This window comes from Zeus faber, assembly GCF_960531495.2.
Source record: "Zeus faber genome assembly, chromosome: 16".
NCBI lineage: Eukaryota > Metazoa > Chordata > Actinopteri > Zeiformes > Zeidae > Zeus > Zeus faber.
Window position 1 is genome coordinate 12,643,373 of NC_137202.1, and position 21,626 is coordinate 12,664,998.

General features: G+C 42.4%; 1 protein-coding gene across 1 annotated transcript in view; it reads left to right on the forward strand.

The window, feature by feature from the left end:
* ltbp1 (latent transforming growth factor beta binding protein 1) overlaps positions 1–21,626 on the forward strand; it is a gene marked incomplete at its 3' end in the record, with an annotated part of 120,011 nt that overhangs the window by 27,056 nt on the left and 71,329 nt on the right. The window contains exons 4-6 of the mRNA XM_080016376.1: positions 679–824; positions 8,629–8,796; positions 20,788–20,985. Of these exons, the coding sequence (XP_079872502.1) occupies positions 679–824; positions 8,629–8,796; positions 20,788–20,985 (512 nt within the window). The remainder of the gene's footprint in view (positions 1–678; positions 825–8,628; positions 8,797–20,787; positions 20,986–21,626) is intronic.

The following is a 21,626-nucleotide window of genomic DNA, read 5'->3' on the forward strand; positions in this document are numbered from 1 at the left end:
TGAGTTATTGTTCACACCGCCCCTGCCAATATACAGTACATTCATGTCAGGTACACACTCCTATCATTACCCTTCACCATGGAGCTAGTTTTTCCTGCGAACTGGGCTATGGCTTCCCACTTTTCATCGTTAGGATTAGTTAAAGCAGAAGACAAATTTTGGTTGTATGCACAATGTACTTGACCAATAAAGTGACTGATTCTTCTTTGTTGTGAATTTGTTGCCAACCTAGATGACGTGTTGTGCATCAGAATGCTCACACTCTCACAGGTGCGTGCACACACACAGGTGCACACAGTATATACATACAAAACACACATGAGGGCCATGTAAAGTCAGTCTTTACTCTGTGCTACTGGATGTTGAGAAGAGTCGTCTGCATAATGTGGACTGTGCTGGGAGCTTGTTTTGGATGGCTGCTCGTGACCACATCCTTAATTCATTTTTGACAATCTTATAGACTAGACTTTCTAGACTCATTCTTGCCCTCATCTCACACATTCACACAGGACCACACACACAGACACACACACACACACACACACACACACACACACACACACACATGTATACACAGGTCAAAAACAATACATCTATCATAATGTTACTGTAATGGTGTATCAAGGGGCAATATGAAAAATGGCTTAATTCTTGTATTCTCTTTGCTTTTCCTTCAAGGATTCGACCCCGACCCCCGGGTCAGAGCCAGCAGTATGTGTTAAAGCCCAAATACTACCACATGCACAGCACACACACACAGACCCACGTCCAGCCTCAGCCCGAGAGTCCCATCCCTCTGACGGTGGGACACAACCCCATCCAAGGTGAGTGATATTCTCCACCGCCGCTATTTTGTGCATTGTTGATCGACTCAATGTTTTTGTCGTACATTTTTGACAACTATCTCATACCAACATTTCAAGCTCTTCTGAATACTTTACGTAGCAAAAAGTGATTATCCATGCTGTCTCACCCATTCACCATGAAACGAAAACAATTTCTTTACACTCATCTGTCTCTTTGCCAATGAGCAACTATAGCCTTTTGACATGTCCATTGGGGGAGTCTGCTATCTGTATTGAAAATGTGTCTTCCTCAAAAGGTGATTTGTGTGGTTGTTTCATTATTTTTTTTCTCTCAAACACTGTCGTAGCAGGGAGCCTGTGGGAATCTGCTTTGTTTCCGCCTTTGTCTTTGGTTGCCATGCTGTTGCCAAGTCTGGACGTTCAATTACTGACCACCGTTTCTCAGTGAAATTTAGGGGGAAAGCAGGAAAACAAAGATGACTGTGGGTGGCCTTTTGAGAATGGATCACCCAGAAAATTATTTGAGAAGTTGTGGAATGTGTCGGTTGTTGTTGGCAAATCTTACACTATTACTACTAGGGATACTACTATACCAATAATCGGAGTAAGATCTCTACTCTGAGATTAGTAAAGAGTTCACATTTCAGATTTTTAGGAATGAAACAATCCTGTGAAATAGATATTGTAAATAGGTGTATAATCCTCTAAATGAAATGGTAATGGGATGAAGTTGCCTCAGCCTTTGTGTGTAGAAAGAATGCCTTGTTAGCTGCACCATATCATCTACCTTCACAACAAGTTAGTTCATTAGATTCCACATATTTTGGTTAAAAATGTTAGGCTCCTATTCAAGCTGCATAATTTTCCTATGCAGGACTTAATTGTGAAAGAAAATGACAAAAAATTTGAATGACTTAATTATTCTTCTGTGTGTCATGTCGGTCAAGCAAAACAAAAGACGATAAAAATGCAAGGATTTTACTTGGCCACCAGAGGGCACCGTGTAAAAACCCATATGTTCCTACAGTACAATCCTTTTTTTTTTGTCGCTAGCTGTAAAAATAACGGGAAACTCAGTTCTGTCGGAAAGCGTAATCTGCAGAGCTGAACGAACGGACTAGATTCCTGGGCTCTATGACCTATTTTTTTAAATGAATTTACTAAAAACGTTGAGCCGTTGTCAGCCATTGGCTATTCTTGTCAACACTTTAAGTAATTACTATTAAAGCTTTGCCGCTAATTGTTTTAAACTCATGTAATTGTGATATTGCCTTATGTGATCAATTTCTTATTGATGAACATTTGTGGGGTGAAATCTGCATCCCTAGTACCCACTTCCATGTATCCGTGATTTGGTATACGGAAAGCCTCTTCAGAAAGCCAAAGTTCTCAACCTGATGCCAAGTTCAATCTGCCGGTGGTTGAGGGATTTATATATATTTACACTGTGATTATTTTGTGGGTCGAAGGAATTCCAGTATTTTGCAATCTGTCACAACTTGTGCCAAGAAAATTCACAAACATACAAACATGAGTTTCTATTATCTCATCGGCTGTCATCAGTATTTGATTTCTTTTAGTAGATACAGTAGATAGAGAAAGACAGCAATCTGTGATAAAAACATAGAGTGTTGTGCTTTGGAAGTTCTAATGGCCGCAGTGTTGGGCCAAGTGGGAAGCAAGCGGTCATGCCAGCGAATGTGTCCGATCCAAGTAAAGCCAATTACACCAGGAGTGGCTTGTTTTTTCAGCCCTGCTGGATTGATCCCCTGCTAACCATTAATCACTGCCAAGCAGACGTGGTCGCGCCTGGTCCTCCCTTGGTCGCAGGCCCTTCAAGTGGACATATCACAAATCCGGGCAATTTTGAGGACCTTCCAGGAAGCATGAAGTTGACATCTCCCACAATAAAAAATGAAATAAAACATAATATACATAATATTCTTGGCATCTTTATAAATACATGAACCCACTTCGATAGCTGGTACGGGTCAGCCAACTAAGACTGGTTTCATACTGATTTATATTTAATTTAATTTATCGGCAAGGCCACTAGTTGCAAAGCATATCTTGTGTTATTTTTTTCTGTACAGTCCATTGGCTTTCATTTTTTTCCCTCCTGTGGGCAGGAGACTCAGTACCGCTGGGAATGACCTGAATAACTGTCATTTTAGTGGGCTGGGTAGCTCTCCTGTTTTTTTTCATGTTCATACACTGAAGGCAAGGTGTTATCTTCTGTAGAGTAGGGCTGTCACACGATGGTTCGATATTTGAATGCTATTCGAATTGTAAAAAAAAAAAAAAAAAAAAAGACATTCTAATCTGAAAATTGACATTTGAAAGAAATATGCAGTTTTTCAGCAGAAATATATTATTTCATATAAAAATGTTGTGCGTATAGGTCCACATACATCCTCTTTGTGCGTGCAAGTGCCGTGCGCCACTCCTTTCGCTCTCCTGAAGACAATGTTTGCAATTATCACCCTGTCTTAACATACGGAAGAGGCAGAACATCTGAAGGTTTAGTGAGAGAAGCAGATTGGTAATATTATAGTGTGGCTTGCAGCAAGATCCAGATAAATAAAATAAACAGCAAAAAAAATAAATGTATGAAGGTGAGCAATTTCCCACCTGTCAAAACGTTCGTCACATTTTGGCTATAACCTGCCTATGGGTAGATTTTGTTCTGAATGTTAAAAACCATTCTTCCCCAGTGTTTGTCTGCCTATTTGTCTGCCATGACAGGAGATAAAAAAAAAGCTGGTAATTGTTCCCTACAGCCTCCAGCCTCAGCTTCTTTCTCCCACTTTCTCTAAACAGTCGCACACACTCGCGGACGTTCGCAGACTCCCAAATGCGGCACATCACATCTGCTGTAACGCTGTGAGGGTGTGGAGGGAATGTGAGGAGCTTGAAGTTGGGCAGCGATTGGATTTGTTCAAATTGCCGACCCAGTGGTAATGGCATAAAGACTTAAGCATTGCCTGCTGTGCGGGGCTGTCGAAAATGAATTATTAGTCTCATTTTCTAAGGGCAATTTCAGATAAAGGCAGAGTGGGAGAGGGAGAGAGAGAGAGACTGAGAGAAAGAGGGGAAAATGAAATGACAGCTCTGGCGATAAACTGTGTCATACAGGGGAGAACCCCTCAATTTCTGGAACAACTGCCTTGTACAGATATAAATGGGAGTGTGGGGGAGGTGGAGGTGAGTGTGGAATGGTGCCAACAAATGCCTGTTATCTTCCCTGAACCTCACCCTATTTAAGGCTTTTATTTTCTTCTCAATGGCCCTTGCACAGAAGATGGAATCCCATGGCATTTTCTGTGTATGGTGGAGCCTGTGTTTACCTGGCTCCGGAAACCTAACTCATGAATAAGCCACGGCAGGTGACTCGGAGACCTTGAATATATATCTTGATTGCTTGTGGTTAGGGATGCATCACTGCAGTTTATCTTGAGAATCTAACACTAAGTACCAGCTCTTTGAATTTTGCTGAGTACCGATATCTAAATTATACTGATCATTTTGGGTTAAATTATAGTTGGATCAAGGTTTCGAAGACCTTGTGAGTTTATTATTTTCAGGATTAAATGTATTATTTATTATAAAGAATTATCACAACTTTTAAAAAATAGAACATGATCTTGCTTTTCAGTATCGGTATCTGCACGTCCCTATTCAAGAAAAGATCTTAATGCCTGTGAGCGGCACTACTTTAATATTCCCATTATTTTGTGAATATATTTCTTCATAGCTCCAATGCATTATTAATGCATTGGAGGTGTGTTCAAAGTTTCAACTAACATTTTTCACACATGTCCTGGGCAAGAAATTATCAACATGGCAAAGTAAATAGACATAAACACCGCAAAGATTCAGATTTAAACATTTTCTACCAGACCCAACATCTACCAGCATTTGGCCAGTGGCTAGTCATACTTGTATGCCCCTGGCTCCAGTCTCAGACTATCCAGTATGCATGTGTAGGTTGGTAAATATTTCTCTAAGAATTTGAAGACTAAATGGTTGGCTCTGGCTCTCCCACACAAGCAGGCAGGGACTGGCCTTATTAATGGATAAGATGACAGACGCAATAATATTAGTGGATATTCTGCAAGTACGTATGCTCTCATTCCTCTCACTCCAGGGGGCATCAAGGCGGCACTGTTGTAGACCTGGTTTATGGTCAAAGTGCGCTTCGCCACCCAACTGTGCATGAGCCAAATTGTTCAACCTCTAAAAATTGTTCCCCTCTAATTTATACAGTTCATGTCAAAGCAGATGTTGTATGAAACACCACCATTTTCTATCACTTTAAAGTTATTGTCACTGCAGATAATGGAAGGCTTTACTACAGAAAACCGTTGGTAAATTTTGGTATATACATACATGCAAAAACTGGGTGAAATGCATGTAAGATTTCATTGTTTGGTGAACGCTTATACATTGTAGTGGGTTGAGCTTTGCTGTCAACATGCATTGTTAGCACTAGACAAATTCAAACAAACTAATGATCAACTTCAAACTTGTTTTATAATTGTGTACAATCGCCCGCATATTAACCGGGCTATTCTCCCCAATTCAGCAGATCCAGGCAAGGCAGGCACTCACTGACTGACAGAAATATCCTCAGTGGACCTGTGTCCTCGCAGATCGTAATCACCACACATTGTTTGCAATCCTCACACTTCACCCTGGCTACTATTCAATGACCCATGTTGCTCCGGAAAGCACCGTATGTTAATGATGGATGTCTTGCACTGTGTACTTTACTTTCATTTTTACTACAAGTGGATTTTCATGGTAGATTAAATTGTATCTGACTGTTATTCTCTTGTTTGTCTTGCCATGTATATTTGCCCAATTTGAAGTTGTTTTAGACTTCTTAGAAAGGGGATCCTCTTGTGCGTACCTTCTTAGGGTCTCTTTGCCCCTCATCTGGGTGTTTGGGAGTTTTTCCTTGCCGTCTTAAAGCCTTGGGGTTAGGGGATGCTGTCAAACAATCCTTTGAATGTGGCCTGTAAAGACCTTTTAGACTGTAAATGGAGAAATGTCCAATACAAATAAGCTTCAGTTGACTTGACTTGACTTGAGTAGAGTATGCATGATTAGCATGTTAGGCCTCCAAGGCTAAATTACCAGGGATGTCGCTGTTGGTTTTAGCCCAGGAGGAAGTCTGTGCCTGTCTGTGTGTGCTTGTGAGTATGCTTAGTGAAAATAGCAGACATGGTTGCACTCCTAAATTCGGAAGACCGCAATCCTGCTGTCAGCCCCGTGCCCCATGACAGACAGCTTGACAGCAGTTTGCTTTGCGGTGCCATATCTGGGAAAGCCATTCCCAGTCTCTAAAAGGCTGTCCCTCACTTATAGTGGTTGGATCACTCACTCTATTACTGCATATAGTCTCTGATGTTTCTGTATGTCCCAGCAGGAATGTCTTGGTCCTCTTGTGGGTCCACTGGAAACCCAAGTGAAACCCCACCCCCCTCCTAGTAACTGTCAATTGTCTCTTTACTTCAAACTTTGTCCAACGCAACTGACAAATATCCATACACTGATGGACACAGCCATCAGGAGCAATTAGAGATTAAGTGACTTTCTCAAGGACACTACAGCGTACTAGCAGGAGGAGCTGGGGATCAAACCAACAACCTTCGGATTGCAAGATTGGCTGTTTTCATTGTCTTATCTCAGATGCTGCCCACCCAGCCTTATCGGCATAATGCTTGACAGCTTACAATGTGCAAATGATTTCACACACTTAACAGCAAACAAATGAAAGGGCAGGAGAAGGTTTTTGGACTCCATCACTTTCTTTTTTTTTTTAAACACTGCCGCAGCCAGGAATCTGCTGTGCAACACAGTGTCAAGTACAGAAGTTAGGGCCTACGGAGGTGGTAGAGCTGTCAGTGAAAGGATAAAATCCTCTTCCAGATCTTTGTGTGTTGGGAAATGTCAGACCTTTACCACAGTTAAAAATACTTACCCACCATTGACGGTAAACAGTGGTGAAGAAGCTCCCTAAACCTCTACATTGATTGGGTCTTATGTGACGTTGGCAATGCAGGGCCTAGGAAAAAAGTTCTATAATGGTTTATGTGATATGCAACGTATTTAAGTCAAGAATCAGGCATCATAAATAACTCAAGCCTGGAAAATGCAGGTTGGTGGAAGGGAACGCCTTTTCCTGGAAGGGAAAATTAATGCTTTTTCAGGTAACATTGAAATGAGGTGACAGACAGAAACAGCCGCAAGACGTGAAAACCAGGTCGGCAATTGCAGAGAACCAGAATGATTTGAGAGATTGTCTGGAAAGTAACATTGTGCCGGGGATGGAGGGTGGAGAATACTGGACTGTGTGGTAGCCCTGCTACACCAGACAGAAGAAACCTGAAGCCCAGGTGGAACAGGGGACAGTTAAAAGCTAGAGGTAATATGATGCCTGTGCTTTCAGTAGGAAATAAGTTGTGGATTTGGTACTTGATAGTTGTGTTGTGTGATAGATGTGTGTTGGGCTGTAAAGAAAGTCAAGAATTGAACTGAATGCATCCACAAAGCCTTAAAAGTGGTAGTTGTTAAAATGCAGGATGTCTTTTTCATTGCCATCAAAAGTTTTCCTCACAGATCAATTTTCCTGTTTATTTCTCTTTGGGAATGTTCTTCCAACACTCAGCGCTGCGTTCAAACTCGGCTCTGACGTCTATATATAATTCTGGCATATTTTCAAAACCAGCAGTCTCTTGGCATTTGGCCTTTAACCACCACATCATATTTATTCCACCTCTTTAATTACAAACTTTTTGCACCTTATAGCAAATATTTTGTCAAGCCAGAGCTTCTAATCCAGTGGTTTTGCCTGCTTAAAAAACTGACCTACTCTCTGCTTGGCAGCACTCCCTGCGTCTTCCCTCCTGTCTGGTGTAAAAAGCCCAGACAACTTTTTTTTCATGCGGGGGACTGGAGGTTTTTTGGTATCAGTCTGCCAAAGCGCAGAGGAGGGATATTGACAGATCCAGTAGAGTAGAGCGAGGAGGTTAAAATCAGGTGAACGAGCACCGGGTACGAAAGACCTGGAGTGTTTTTGTAAATGAAAGAAGCGGGAAAATGAGACACACCGCGGCGGTTACTTTGCTTCACTGGTAAGCTTGTGCTGTCTCTCAAGTAAAGGTGGGCTGGGTGGGGGGCACTGGGAAGAGGCAGATATGTGGGGGAGCTGTGACTTCATCCTTTGTGTGGAGTGTTGAGTCACAGTGGTGACGTCTGTGTGGGCATGCGGCAAACGTTTTTGGGAATTCTTTTTTTTTTCTGTCCGCCCGAAAAACCTTGAGGATAGTTTGGTGGAAGGCAGTACCAGGAAAAAAAAAAAGGAGGTGGGGAAAAATTAAAGTATGAGAGGAGACGGAAGAGCAAAAAAATAAATAAAAGATTGAGTGCGAAGGCGGTCTGTGTTTTGTGTTTTGGTGATTAATTGAAGTACATCTCCTGAGATTTGTTTGCTGAGAGCTCTTACTCTGTGGCAGGATTTTCTTCTTTTTTTCCCTTTGCCATTCCTGCTGATGTCTCTGAGACGCCACTCGATTTAGACGCAGAAAGAGAGGAAGAAAGACAGATTGGGGTGGGCGGGATCAAACATATTGGAAGGATAATCATATGTTTTTGCAAAATTGAAAAATACACGGTGGCATCTCTTTGGCGTTGGCATTAAGCCGCACATCTTTTTTTTTTTTTTTGTATCAGACTAGCACTCATCGCTGTTAAATGGGTCTGAGACGAACTAAACTTTTCCTCTTCTCCCTGCTCTGCCTCGGGACGCCACTCACAGTGGGCAACCACACCGGGAGGATAAAGGTGGTCTTCACGCCCACCATCTGCAAGGTAACCTGCATGGGAGGCCGGTGCCTCAACAACTGTGAGCTGGGCAACACAACCACCATCATCAGCGAGAACGGACATGCCACCGACACACTCACTGCCCCCAACTTCAGAGTAGGTGAGTACTTCTTCAGTTTATCTGGGCTTTGAATTCCATTTTCCTCACTTTCCTTTGGACTGTACATGGGATCATTTCTTTAAACATCGGATGTAAAGCACTGAAGATTGAGGAACATTCTAGGGGCATAATTATGTCCAGTATAAGCAGTCCTGATCAACCTATAGTGCATGAGCTATGTACGGTGGTTATACTGTATATAGCTGTCAAGTAGTTTTGGATCACAGCTAGGGGAGTACCCAGCCCATTCATTCCTTTGACTGAATGGTACAGTATAGACTTGGATGATTGAAATTAGATTCATTTAATCCATTTATTTCCTTAGAGCAGGAAAATGACTCCTTTCTTGAGTATCTGATGTTAGGTAGAGCAATTTGTATCAGAGTTCTGGTACAGATACCACTATTGGTTCATCCATTATCTAAGGCTGCTTTTACACATGAACGCCGGACAATATCCAGATAATCAGGTCCGGACATTGTCTGGAGTTTCCCCTGCACACATGTAGCACACAACTTTGAGATTGTCCGTGTGAGACACGTTCACACCAACTGGAAATACTTAGTTTAGTTTAGGTGAGGAGCAGAGCCTGGATAGAGCGTGCAGGAGGCAGGACGTGATGCAATGACGCATGACAGTGCAGAGTTTTACAGCACATTCAAGATGGCGGACGAGATTCCTGACTTATCAGTAAATGTGACATTTTTTCCATGTATTAGGACGTATCCGCAATATAAACATGTATTATCCTCCTCTTCTTCTTTGTCCTCGTATGTTAAGGCGATAAATGACCCTTCTTCCCCCTCGGCGAATGGGCGTGTTGATGATGTCACTCTCGGCGTTTTCGCACCACAGGAACCTTTTCAGAGTTCTTAGAAGTTTTGGAGGAACTGCCCCTATCTTTTTTTCCTGCACTGCAGGAACTAGGAACGTTCGTAGTTCTTAGAACTGTTTTGAGGAGCTTTTTTAGCTCCTACTCCAGGGCAGGGACTAACCAGCACAAGAGGAACCTTATGTAAGTGCACGTTCCCTCGCGATCCCTCAAACTGAGGACAGTCCATCCGGTCGAGTCGCATCGCTCGAGGTGGGGACCAGCCCACGTACACTCAGTGATAATAAAAATAAAAAACTAATAAAAATAAAAAACAATAAAAATTGTATTTTTATTGTAGATGTTTCTATATTGTTTATTTTATTTTCCCATGTTAATTGAATTAAACAAAAAATCTGCGTGCACTGTCCCGATGCAAGCCCTTGCCTTATGAAAGTCAAAACAAACCTTTAAATGACCTCCTATAGATCTAATTTGAGTGAAGATTCAGCAACTGGATTGCTTATTTCTCACCTCAAATTTGTTCAGAAACAGATTTTGGTGGACTGATAATGAAATCAGTTATGGAGTAAATACAGCACGGAAAACAGAACTCACGCTGAAACCCCATTGGCTGACGCCACTTCAGCCTTCCTATTGGCCCACTCGCTCACTGTGAATTCTCCGGACAATCACCTGCTCTGTTCACACATACCCCTCAATTGGACATTACGCAAAATTTGTACTAGGGTGCTGACTGGGTAGAGTCCGATTAATGTCCGGTCCAACTTATTTGGACATTTGCACACACATTTCATACATCCAGCTCGGTATTGTCCGGAAAATTTCAGGGTTGCAGTGCACGTGAAAGCAGCTTAATATAATATTTGTTTTTGAAGTCACAATTGAAACTGAGCGGCAAGAAGGACAGTTTAACTTCTATAACTCTTAGTCACAATATTATGAAACGCTGTGCCTTTTATTTGCATTTTTCTTTACACCTCAATGTATGGATATCATAAGTATTGTTTTCTATAATGGAACACGTTGGGTGGGTGATCTCTAATGTGTTGCACAGACTCAGTGTCAAAGCTGCCTTGGACCTTATAAGGAGCTCGGCTGCCTCTCCTTCCCCCTGACTCAGGCAGACACGTGGGGAGAATTCCTGACTGACTCAGCGAAACACATCATTATGCCTGGGTTACCATTAGCCTAGAGGACACCAAATTTAGATCTTTAACCCAGTAGCATCCGGAAAGGAGTGGTCCTGATCCTGATCTTCCATCATATTTCAATTCACTGTCACACAGCTGCTAGAGTATAACTCATAATAACCTCAAAGTAATGAGCTAATATTTAGAGAAACAGTTGATATTGTTTAGTGATGTTGCCATTATATCGATCCTTCTGTCTAAATATTTCAACTGTAGCACAATAAAAATTCAATAGAAACATTAATGCAATATGGAACTTTTGCAGAACATTTGACTAGATTTTACTTGAGTTACCTCAATATACAGCCACAACATTAAAACCACTGAGAGGTGAAGTGAATAACATTGCTCATCTTGTTCCAATGGCACTTGTCAAGGGGTGGGATATATTAGGCAGCAAGTGAACAGTCAGTTCTTGAACATGATGTGTTGGAAGCAGGAAAAATGGACTAGCATAAGGATCTGAGCGACTTTAACAAGGACTAAAATGTGATGACTAGACGACTGGGTCAGAGCATCTCCAAAACAACAGGTCTTATGGGGTGTTCGCAGTCTGCAGTGGTCAGTATCTACCAAAAGTTGTCCAAGGAAGCACAACCGGTGAACCGGCGACAGGGTCATGGGCACTGATGGGCTCATTGATGCATGTGGGGAGCGAAGTCCAGCCCGTCTGGTTTAATCCCAAAGAAGAGCTACTGTTGCACAAATTGCTGAAACAGTTAATGCTGCTATGATAGAAAGGTGTCAGAACATACAGTGCATCACAGCTTGCTGTGTATGGGGCTGCGTAGCCGCAGACCGTTCAGAGTGTCCATGCTGACCCCTGTCCATCACCGAAAGCGCCTACAATGGGCACGAGGGCATTAGAACTGGACAATAGAGCAATGGAAGAAGGCAATTGTTTTCATGTCCCTTGGTCCCCAGCAATACACCCACCAAGTGTGAAGTAGATCGGATGAACCGTTGTCAAGATAATTGGAGGACATACAGTCGACACAGACAGAGATTCCTTCCTTCATAGTTTGATGTAAGAAAATTACGCTGGCTTGCATGAGTTACAGATCAACATGCATATAGTATTATAGTATTGTTTGAACTAATGGCTTCTTTCTGCCACATGAATATACTTTTGAAATATTTTGATATAAAGAAGATATAGAATTATTTGCACATTTTTGATGCAGGTCCTGCACAAATTTTTAGCTCTGCTCTTCTCATTTTATACGCTTAGTTGATAAGCCTGTTTTTTTTTTTCTTCAAGAGGTTCTGCAGTGACTTTGAGCAGAGAGAACAAATAAGAAGTAAAAAAAATAAATAAAAGAAAGGCAGCTGGTGTTTGTTTGCAACCTACTGTACCCGTCCAGGCACGCCTCTCCTGAGACTCTCTTGAAGAGTCTCTCCTTCTCTCTCTCTCTCTCTCTCTCTCTCTCTCCCCCTCTGTCTTTATCTCTCCTTCTCTCTCTTTCTACATATTAATCTAAACCTAAGGACCTGCTTCAGATGCTCCTTCTGCAACAGTAGTTACAGAAGGAACATTTTACTTACAGCCACTGTATCCTTATCAGCTTTTAATGTCTCCAAATTTTCTAGAGCTGTACTTTTTTTTATCATTTTACACGCTTCTCTTTTTATGGGGTCGATAGAATTGCTTGAATATTACTAATTTTTGATTATGCTGGAAAATGTAGTCTCTTTGACATGAGCAAACCCCCCCCCCTCTCCTGCCCTTAGCCTTTTTTTCTGTCTTTCACTTCCATCTGTCTTCCTCTCTCTTGCAGCAGTGCAGGGAACAGGGGAGGTGTAGACCTGGGTGTTGAAGAAGCCCTAAAGGCTTACATTTTTGTTTAGATGTGTTCACGGTGCTCTGTGTGCGTGTAAATCACACCCCTTGTCATACCTCCACGATTAGATCGACTCTTCCAGGGGAGGCGAAGCTGCTCTATGATCTGCAGGAAGAAGCAACGGGATAAAGCGCCGCATCTGTTTAGACTTGCCCACAAAGCCGAAACGCTGCGATTGCGCTTGGGCTCGATAACATGTATATCACGGCCAAAAAGCAGAGTTGCGTTAAAGATGGCAGCTGTATTGACGACTTACTCAAACTAAGAATTCCCTTTTAGTTTGAGTTTGCTTTCTTTCTTGTCTTTTTTTTTTTTTTACTTCCCTAATTACTGTTGTGTATGTATCTTCAACTACAGTGCCACTACGTATGCGTGTGTGCACGTTGGAAAGACTCTGCTGAAGGTTAGCCTGTGTTCATGTGCGGTGCTGAATTCAAATTGCTACCATTTGGGGGGAATTAAAACACAATGTGTCCATTGAGACTGGGAATTGAACCACAATTGGGGGAAAATAAAGGTATCCAAGATGGGGCAAGAGAAAAAAGTTTTTGTTTTTCCCTTCAAAGCAGTGACGGCCTGATTTACAAGCGGCAGGAGCTCTATTTTTCACCACATTCCTTGTGGACTGTTGATCTTGCCCAGTCAGCGCTGAGGGGCTGGCTGAGGGCCTGGCTGAGGGCCGGGGGGGCTTCAGGCTTGCCTGGCATTTTTAGGGGCTGCCCCCCCTCCACACACACACACACACATGCACACACTACGTCCACATCTAGCCTGAAACCGAGACACCCCCTACTGCCAAGGTCTGAATTTCCCCCTTTATTACTTTATACATCTCTATCATGCTCTCTATCCCTGTCAGTTCATCCTCCTCTCTCTCTGACTGATCATTTACCGTCTTTGATTCGTCCAGGCATCCATCCCTCCTTCGTTCCTTCTTTCAGAGGGCCGGACGTCCGGATGAGTGTCTGGAAGGGAAAACAAAAATTTTAAATACAAATTAATTGATGATTATTTTTCTTGTGTGCATACAGGCTACTGGTGGTGTGTGTTTATGTGTGTTTGTGTGCGTGTGTGTGTGTCTGTGCGTGGGTGCATGTGTGCGTGTGTGTGTTCAGAGGTGGCAATTGTCCAAACACTGAGAGCCTCCTGGCCGCCACTCCAACACTCCCTTATTAAAAGGCGGCTCTGGCTGCCAGCTAATTTAGTGTCAGTCGGGGTCCAGACAATATCACAGCATTTACACTGGGATTAAATTCGGTCGATTTTTTTTTTTAGGAGGGTCTGGCCAAGACCGAAAGGTTTGGAGGATTAGGAAGGTTGTGCGGTATCATTACTTTTAAAAGAAAGTATTTTCCGTGTTTATTGCCAGAAGCCCTCTTTATTTTATTGTATTGCTGCCAAATATTCAAATATATGGCATTCTTTTTGTTTATGCCAAACACGCATACAGTATACGCGCGTGTGTGTGTGTGTGTGTGTGTGTGTGTGTGTGTGTGTGTGTGCGTGCGTGCGTGCGTGCGTGCGTGCGTGCGTGTGTGCGTGCATGCGTGTGTAAAATAAATCACATTATTCTGCCGAGTGCAATTTGGGGCAGCTCTGGTCAAGTCGAATATTGTCAACTTCCACCTTTCTTTGCACGTATATTGGACTCATGATCTGAGTTGGTTTTTGATAAAGTGATGGGGGAAAATATAAGACTCCACGGTACGTGTGTACGTGGCTGTATAAGAGAGTTCACTAATGGACATTTTTCTCTGACACTGCTTTCAGGGGCACTCGGAAGCACTAGGCAGCAATGAGTTTAGTCTGGGACACAGGAACGTGGCGGTGTGTTCATGAGTGACTGGGAAGACAGGGATATACGATAAATTACTGGGAGAGGGGACTGTCCAGGGACTGGTTGCCAGATTGAATTATGCTATGGAGTCTACACTGCACAGGTGCTGGGCCTGGATGGCTGAAAGACATCCCGGGCATCTTGCTAGCTGTCAGTTCCTCCTTGTCAGATTTTATTTAACTTTCATTACTTTCCAATTAGCACACTGTCAGGTTGTCGCCTCCCCTCTCACTCACATTTCTTTTCTACAAAATTTCCATAAACTTTAGAGCCATGGGTTGCTGCTGAGGCTTAAGAAGTTTTGGCCCCCCTTCTTTTAACACTCCTTTCTTGCATACATGGCTTTACGTGGTTAAGTGGATATTTGTGTGCATGTTTGCACATGCCTCATAATGTGAATATGTTGCTATTCTTATTAATACTCTGGAGCGGCTGGTTTGTGTCTCTTGTCTTTGGAGATGGTGCCCAAACGCAGAACGTTCTGACGGAGGGAACCAGAGAGGGTTTTGGTGTGTTTTTTCTTTGTTGATGTAGACTTAAACCCAGAAACTGAGTTTAATTTGAAACCCTACAAAATAAGTGTGTCTATTTTATGTTATATATATTATATAGATTACAGTGTGGCAATAACTCCTGAATTGTTTACCAAATCTGATTGTTTGCAGTGCACAAGTGAGAAGAGTTGTGAATGGGTGAGGCCGGAGCAGTTCATCTGCGTCAATGAAACACTACTTCTACTATTTCACTGCGACTAGCAATTCATTCAGGCCAAAAGGACACACCAAAATGAATTTTGACCCGACCAAGAAGCAACTGACAAAAGGTTTAAAAAGACTGAGAGTTGTTGTCCTGGATTGATTCTCTCTGCTTTTGTAATCCAATTGATGAACACCATTCCTTCCTAATTATCCCTTTTTTAAACTGTGTATTAAAGCGAGTCGAGAAACCTATTTTTAATGCACCTCGGGAACTGTGTATGGGGGTTAGCTGCTTAACAAGGCATCTCAAGTATTTGTGTCTCGGTTTGGAGTGTAATTTATTGTAGGCATTGACATTGGGCATATTGTGACAAGACCGAGAGACAAGGGTAGTAAAATATGGAGAGATGAAAATATATATCTATATATATATATATATATATATATATATATATATATATGTAGATAAACATCTGACTGACTCTGCTGGTGTTTGCTTGTGTATATCATGTTATGATATACAGTGTCTGGCCATATTGACAAAATGTTTTACTGTTACTTTGGATCAAATGTTTGCTAAATTACTTAAATGAAATGTGATGTTGATGTGAGTTAAATTTGAATTAAATATTTGGGTAGAAATTAGCTTGAACAGGCAGGCGGTTAAAAAAGCTCATTTACGAACCAGTTTTTTTTGGGCTGACCATCGACCACCTTGGATACCTTCTCAGCCTTCTCTGGGATTGATGCTCTGCTCTCCAGATGCTCTTCTCTCATGACCAGTTTATTAGGGAGGACCAGTCTCTCTGAGTCTCATCTACCAGTTGCATTTATTTACTTATTTAGAATTTAAATACTTTTTTTTTTTCATTGGTCTCATATCAAAGTAAATCTCAAGTTGTGACGGTCACCTGAAGGTCAGAGACAGACTGGTGTTTTCTTCGAATCCCTCGGGAGTTCTGGAAAAATTCTGCAGGACTCGTAAAGGATTAGTGCTCTTCCCTCCCGAGAAAAACATTTTATGGGGCACTATCTCTTTGGACCTCATACTTAAACCTTAGAGGGTTTATTTTTTACTACATGCTATTCATTTCTAGTTGTTTTTCTCCCCAACTTATCACAAAAAAAATGCTGTATTTGATGTGGTACTCTGGCCACAGCTCCTCAACACACATTCAGCATCAGTCACCATAAACCAGAGATTTTTATATGTGATGATTCTTATCTTAGGATCGTTCTAGTCATTTATTTGTGTTGTTTTCCTGTCCCCAAAAAATTTTGACGGTTCTTCGAAACCTGTCACGCTCAGCACAACCGCGCTGAGGTTGTTTATCACAAACAGGCCGCAGCTACAGCATTTTTCTGCCCAGAAACACTTCCGACCGTGGTTTGCCCTAAAGGCAGCCAAATGATAAATGCCTACTTCAACATCATATGAAATGGTGTCCAAACTGCGGTCATTCAGCAGTTTGATTCACATTCGTTATCCTGTTGAGTTTTTTGGTGTTTTTGTTGGTTGGTCGTTGGTCAGGGTTGTTGAACTGGAGGTCATTCTTGATCTTGCTATTAACAGGCAACGTCAGTTCAGTCTGTTTCACCGTGCTGCAGAAGATCTTCTCCTCAATCGGATCAGAGATACCTATGTCACAGCATTACACAAACATCCGCCGTTAGAGCGATTAAGTCTCAGCCGCAGAGGCAACAAGCATCTATACAATGGATTTTTGACGGTTGACTCATTCGCCCGCCACATCGAGAAACTGCTCCTGCTACGAGTTACAGTAGCTGCCTTCACCCCGGTTCCAGCCCCAGCTTCATAGACCTTCTTTTATGTGGGGGAAACTTGTGCTTCAACTGGTGAATGTAAGCTTAGGGAGTAAGTCAATGCAGACTGCTGTTAAAGCAAATTCTTATTTCCTTGTATAGTCATGCATAAAGCTATAGTAATAATTTTTAGTATAGTATAATTATCAAGCGCTGTCCCCACTGAACTGTGATAATGATGCATGGTCCCTGAAGACACGTTTCTCCCACTAGCGTAATTAGCCGAATGCGCCCCTAAAAGCAAAAACAACATGGTTAAAATCTGTTGTTGTTGCTGATGTGAAGTGTGGTACTGATTTTGCATCTGGGACGAGACATGAGACACAAGTCCAAGTTATGTTATGAGAAGGCCATCCTGCATGTTCTCCAACAACCTTCATTTTGATAGTACCATAGAACAAGTGGATGGCACTAAGTCCGTGGAAATGTTCGTAAGTAAGTACTTTTTACAACAAAATCTGATTGTACACACATTCTGAGTTGACATCTCATCGTTTATCTCCAACCTATCTCAGCTAAGGTTGATGTGACCTGTAAAAATAAAAAGGCTTGAAAGCAGACACATCAATAGGCTTTCAAGAAAGAAAAGGGGGGAAATATGAGGGGGGTAGTAAGAGAGTAAAAGAGAGTGATAGCAGGGCATAAAACACAAAGGGAGGGACACAGTGAAATTAAAACCGACCAAGAGCGGGGGAGAAATAAAGGGAAGAAACCGATTTGTAGCAAGCGAGGGAGAGAGAAAGACATCAAAAGAGTAGACCGTTGCGGCTCAATGACCACCGACCTCAAGATGGAATGAGAGACAGGGATGAGGTTTCAGACTGTGTTATTGTCACCATAATGACCAGTTTGGGGAGAAATGGATTTATTACCGCTTATTATGTGTCACCACTGCAAATCCTTAAAAAACCCAGTCCTTTTCTGGGAGGCACAATACCAAAGTAAACAAAAGACTGTGGTTTTAGTTATGGCAATAGTCGGGAAACCTCTCTGCATGCAAAGCTGGCTGCCTGAGAAAAAAAAAAGATCAATACCTCCTTGTTGCAGGGTAGCTATATTTCCCTTTTTTGAATAAAAAGCTGGCAATCGTACAGGAAAAATGCTAAAGGTGAAGCTCAAGGAGGAAGCCAGCAACCTCGCCTGCCTTTGAATCTTTCAGGTGGGATTACATTAAACTACATATGTGGAACAACCGTCCGGTACACCTGAGGAATTCCTGTCTACTTTTAATCCCAGTTTGCTGAATGCCGAGACTGTTTTCCTCTCACGTGCTCAACGGTGACTGGATAAGGACAAGGGGACAATAATACCTTATTCTTGTTCAGACAGCAACATGAAAAAGGTACAAAATGCCAGTTTCTCCCCAGTTGGCAGCAGATACTTTCAGCAGCAGTCAGGATATAGAGACCGACGGGTGCAGAGCTGACAAGAAACTGCCACCTCGCAACCCAAGCCCTGAGAGACATTATGGACTTAAGGTGCACTGTGGGAAGATATTCCCATTGCAGCACGGCCCTTGTATTTTCATACATGGGACACCCCACACAAAAAATCTAAACTACATTTCTTATGTCCTGCATAGTATGCTTTGTGTGCTTGTTTCCATGAGCACATGTGTGCATGTGTATGCATTATTGAAACTCAAATACTTTCATATATGCATACAAACATAGACTACAAATTGAGGCGTTACATTACATTAAGTCATTTAGCAGACGCTTTTATCCAAAGCGACTTACAATTATTCAAACACCGACGGACGCAGCCATCAGGAGCAATTAGGGGTTAAGTGTCTTGCTCAAGGACACTACAGCATGCTAGCAGGAGGAGCCTGGGATCAAACCAGCGACCTTTGGATTACTAGACGACCAGCTCTACCTCCTGAGCTACCATCCCCAGGCGTTGTTGAGATCTGGACAGAATCAGAGCAGCACACAGACATGCTGATCGTGGCAGGGTCAGGTCTAACTAAAGACCTGATCCTGCCGTGCTCTGTATCTGTCAGACAGCTGCAGATAGGATTGACAGCTTGATTTGTGCCACAGACCCACACTCCATTTACACATATTTCACATATTGCACTTTAGATCACAGCAAACTACCACCTGCACCATTGGTTCTTCGTTACTGTCAATCTGATGCACCCCTTCAGTACCTGGTGTGACTGCCTCTTGTAGCAAACACTGCTTGACGCCTCTGGTGCATACAACCAATAAGCCTGGCCTGTAATTGTGGGTTTTGATCCCATTTGCATAAGATTCTGAAAATTCTTGCTGTTGTGGAAAGCAGGACATCCTGCTGTATGGGGTTGAGGTCCTGAGGTGGAAGTCCTTTAGGAACACACAAAAAAACAAAAGTTGAGCTTTTTGTGGCAGTGACCAAAGATTTGAATTATGTGATTTTTTGTTTTTATTGTAAGATCCTACATACATTTAGATGCAGTATTTATATCTGACTAAAACTCAACATGTTTAATGAATAACTGTCTAGTCTACATGCTTAATCAATGCTATAATTTTAGAATAATGATAATGTGTCTTAGAGTCTTTGTGTAACCTAAAGGTAATTCAATGATGGCAATTAGCTGTTATTGGTCACAGCTCTGGAGCCACACCTCCAGGATCTTGCCATTTAGGTTTGGCCATCCACATCGTTGAGAGTCTTGTCTTGCCTTCCCTTGGCGTGAATAAGTCTCGGGTAGATGACAACCAAGAGTGAGACAACAGACAGACAGGCGGGCAGAGATCTCTTGTGTGCCTAGAACACATGGAAACAGATGCTGAAATGAGCTGTAAAGCCTGGACTGAGAGAAAACGTCATGTTGTCATGACTATAGACCAAAAAAAGCATGACAGGCTGGAGCCTTGACTCGGTCAATTAAGCACTTATTACTTTCCATGTCCAAAGAGATGCTTTGGAGCGCCTGGTGTTTACACATGCTGAGCGTATGATTACCTTCTCTGCTGACTAGTGCTGCTCTCAGGGGGAGGGGGGCAGAGGCTTGATCCTCTGTCACTTGGATCCAGCACCTCACTACAGGCCTTATCTGGGCTTGAGCACTTTGTCCTCTCAAACAGTTTGCCGCATGTCAGTGCTAGAACCAAATCAAGCCCCTTGGACGGAATGCATGAATTCATTATCTGGGCCGCTCAATTAAACAAAGGTATGCCAAGGAATTATGGAGTCTGCGGGTGTAATGGATCGTTTGCCTTCCCCTGTCCTGTGCTGATGAATATTGATGGTGAGCGGATGGTGATATGGGGAGGAGGGGTCCGATGGGGTCTGGTCAACACGCTGAACTGAATGTCTAATTCCGTGGGGTGGTGAGGAGAAGGCTGTGCTGGTGGTTGCTACAAAGGACAAGCCCTTTTTTAACCTTCTTCCTCTTGCGAATCATTAGCATGTTTATGTCCACTCGAAGGTTTGGCAATGTCCAGGCTTCCTTGGACATGTTACATAAGTACAAAAGAGAGATCCATCAGAAGGAGAAGGAAAACTGTTAAAATAAATGTCAAACAAGGCTGGAGACCGAGTGATTGTTTTGTCTGTGAGAAGTCTTTGCCTAAAGGTCCTCCAGATCTCTAAAGGTGTGTCTGTGTGTGTGTGTGTGTGTGTCTGTGTGTGTGTGTGTGTGTGTGTGCGTGTGTTCTCGCTCGTGCACAGAATGAAAATGTGTGAGTGTGACCTTGCTGGTTGTTGGGTCCAGAAGTTGTACCCGGTGGTGAAATGTGTTTTGATTGTGTGTTTTATTGTCTTTTTTTTTCAGTGGTGTGCCATCTGCCCTGCATAAATGGTGGCAAATGCAGCGCCAGGGACAAGTGTCAGTGCCCACCTAACTTTACCGGAAAATTCTGCCAAATGCCCGTCCAGAATGGACAACAGCAGATGTCAGGGGGCTACAGCCAAACTCAGGTCCACTCCACACACACGCTGCCTCTGACCTACAGCAATGGACAGAATTCTGGTAAGAGAAGGGTTGGTAATGAAATATAGCGTTGCGTTTTACACAAGCAGTATTCAAAATGCTTACAAGTTACACTTAAGAGGATAGGACTTCTTAAAAAAAAAAAAAAACATATCGGGTAATTCTGATAGCCGATAAAGAACAGCTTTTTGGCGTCATTCCATGTATTTCAGCTGCCGTTGAGCAAGCATCATACACATCATACTCAAGCCGGAGAAGGTGGTTTTATTGGACAGCTTTTGGATTTAAACCTGTGTAATTGGAAATGTTCAGAAATTTGATGGGGGGGTAGGTAAAATGTCTATGAATCAATAGTTTTCTGACCAAAAACGAAAGAAAATATCACATCTAGCCATTACTCAAGTCGTTTTAGCATTAACCACACATGCCATCCATCTCTAGTACTGTCAGGGTCTAAAAATAAAAGGTGAGAGAATTATGCATCTTTAAGATTTATTTGTTATCCAGGATATTGTAACTTTTTTGAAAATGTCATTTTAAGATTCTTTATCTAAGATTTATTGAATGGAAAAAAAAGGAAACTACTATGTGAATTAAGCGCATTGTGTTGCCCTGGTATGAAATGTGCTTTATAAATGAAGTGTGTGACTTGACATGTGATAGAACAGAGAGAACATCTT